General features: G+C 53.2%; 1 protein-coding gene across 1 annotated transcript; it reads left to right on the top strand.

Annotated features, from left to right (window-relative positions):
* Positions 1 to 244: 244 nt before the first annotated feature.
* LOC119367588 lies at positions 245 to 1219 on the top strand. Its single transcript, XM_037633067.1, has one exon. The coding sequence runs from the start codon at positions 260 to 262 to the stop codon at positions 1217 to 1219; it is 960 nt and encodes a 319-aa protein (XP_037488964.1). The 5' UTR covers positions 245 to 259.
* Positions 1220 to 2142: the final 923 nt, after the last annotated feature.

The raw sequence follows: 2142 nt of genomic DNA, 5'->3' as shown, positions 1-2142 counted from the left end.
GTGTGTATGCGGGGGTACAATTCGAAATTTGATCAGGATTGGCATGTCGACTCTCCAGGAAAAGGAAGCTTAGCCTCTTTGACCACAGTTTTTTTTTGCAAGTTTCAAGCCATGCCTTTCTGAATAGGAAGGACTAAAATGGTTTATAGAAAAACTACTAAAACCCACTTTTCCTGTTGTACTAAAACCAAGTTTTACTTGTTCTGATCTTTGCACCGCGCAAGAATCGCGAGAGGAGGTGGCGAGGCGCGGCGGCGCCATGAGGACCCGCGTGTGCGCGCGCGTCGGCACGCCGCAGGGCGTCGGGGCACTGCTCCTCGTCGGGGGCGCGATCGCCGGTGCCGCCGTCGTCGCGTGGCGGCGCCACGGTGACGGAAAGGGCGCCAAGAAGGACCGCCGCGGCAAGGAGGACGACGTTCTGGATGGCGGGGTCGTGGAGAAGGAGCAGCAGAAGTCTGATCAATCTGATGAGAATCTGGGCAGGGAGGTTAGAGAGGTTGAAGCTGATGGGTTCGATGGTAAGGAAGTAGAGGAGCTTCAAGAGATTCAGGAGCAGGTGGATGAAATTCTTGCTGATGAATTGGATAGCAAACCTACAGATAATTTGGATCCAAACGCAAGCCAGGAAAGTGCCGAGATCATTAATGATCCGGACAGTGAAGATATGAAGAATCCTGACCAAAATTCAGTGAAGAGCTGCGTCGAGAATGAGGTCACACCAAATGCCACCGAAGGTGTGAAGAATTCCGATGAAAGCTTTCTTCCCATCAATAGCCCGGAGATCACCCATGAAGAACATATCGGGCACGGCCATGGCGGTGATCAACAGACCTCATCAACACAGATGACAGCGCATCAGTCACAGATCTCAGAGCAACTGAAAGTGGATACCATGACCGAAACAGCAACGGTGGAGAATGTGTCGAAGCAGAAACCGCCTGCACAAGAGCGGGTCGCGCCCATCAACTCACCCGCATGTCCTTCACTGCCAGCTCTGTTTAAACCAGCAGAGAAGAAGAGACCAGCGAACACGGGGTGGAATGAGACAGGGATGAAGCTTGGACAAGATGGCGGCAGCAAGAAGGCAGCAGCAAAGGGTGTAGCCGTGGTGACCATGGATCGTAGAGCTGCTTCAATGGCCATTCTCGCCATCATCTTTGCAGTGACCATTGGAGTAAACGTCGTCGTGCGCTTGTACTCCACTTTGCGAGCGGCATGATCATGTTCAGATGAACTTGCACCATGGTTGGGGCGAGCCATATGGTTTGTTCTCCGCGTGAAAAAAGCGGAGCTTCTTTGGTCAAGTGCGAATGCTGCAGTTGCCAGGGTCTGGTGTAGTTGCATGCACCGGTGAAAAATCCCACAGAGTAAGAATAATAAGGCTGATGCTACCATGGCATATTAGTTCGTCATTTGGTAGTAGTCCTGATGTAGGAACTAGGAACCAGTTCAGTGTGTCTAATTGTCTTCAAATCTTGAGAATATTCAAAAAAAAAGTTTTACTTGTTCTGCCCCTAAAAAAACTATACTTTTTTACGCTAACTAATTTCAGGTTGTTAGACCTTCAAACGAGTTTATGGAAGCATAATTGGCTAGAATTCTGAATCCAAACAACCCCGAGAAATAGTTGTATCCTCATCTCACAAAATAAACAACTTAATCCTAACCGTATACATATTACTAATCATCTAGCAAGCGTTCAAACTGTGTACATCCAACACAGCTACCAATGCAGAACGTGGAGGGAGAGGGGGGAGCCGACAGTGACAAGGTAAGAAGATCCGTGGGCACCTTGATTCTGACGCAGAGGGAGGGGAGCAGAGCTCGGTGGCGGAGAGAAGCCGTCGGCGTCGTCGTGCACCACGGAATCCACTCCTGCTCGATCTCCGCCCATCCGGGCGAGCGCGGCTTGCTGCAGGGTCTCCTCGCGCTGCACGGCGTGCGCCTGTCGCCGGGCGTTGCCACCAGAAGATTCCGACCGGTGGCACCATCGCAGCGGAGCGGCGCGGGGTGGGGGACGCGGGGCAGGGGCGCCGCGCGGTGGATGCCGCCGCCCAGACTGCGCGCGCGTCCGCGAGAGCGCTGCCCCCCAGATCTCGCCGGACATCAGGGAGTGATGGGGGCGGGTGTGGGAGGCTCGCG

The sequence above is a fragment of the Triticum dicoccoides genome, chromosome 2B (assembly GCF_002162155.2).
Source record: "Triticum dicoccoides isolate Atlit2015 ecotype Zavitan chromosome 2B, WEW_v2.0, whole genome shotgun sequence".
Classification (NCBI taxonomy): Eukaryota; Viridiplantae; Streptophyta; class Magnoliopsida; order Poales; family Poaceae; genus Triticum; species Triticum dicoccoides.
This window is presented reverse-complemented; position numbering and strand designations above follow the sequence as displayed.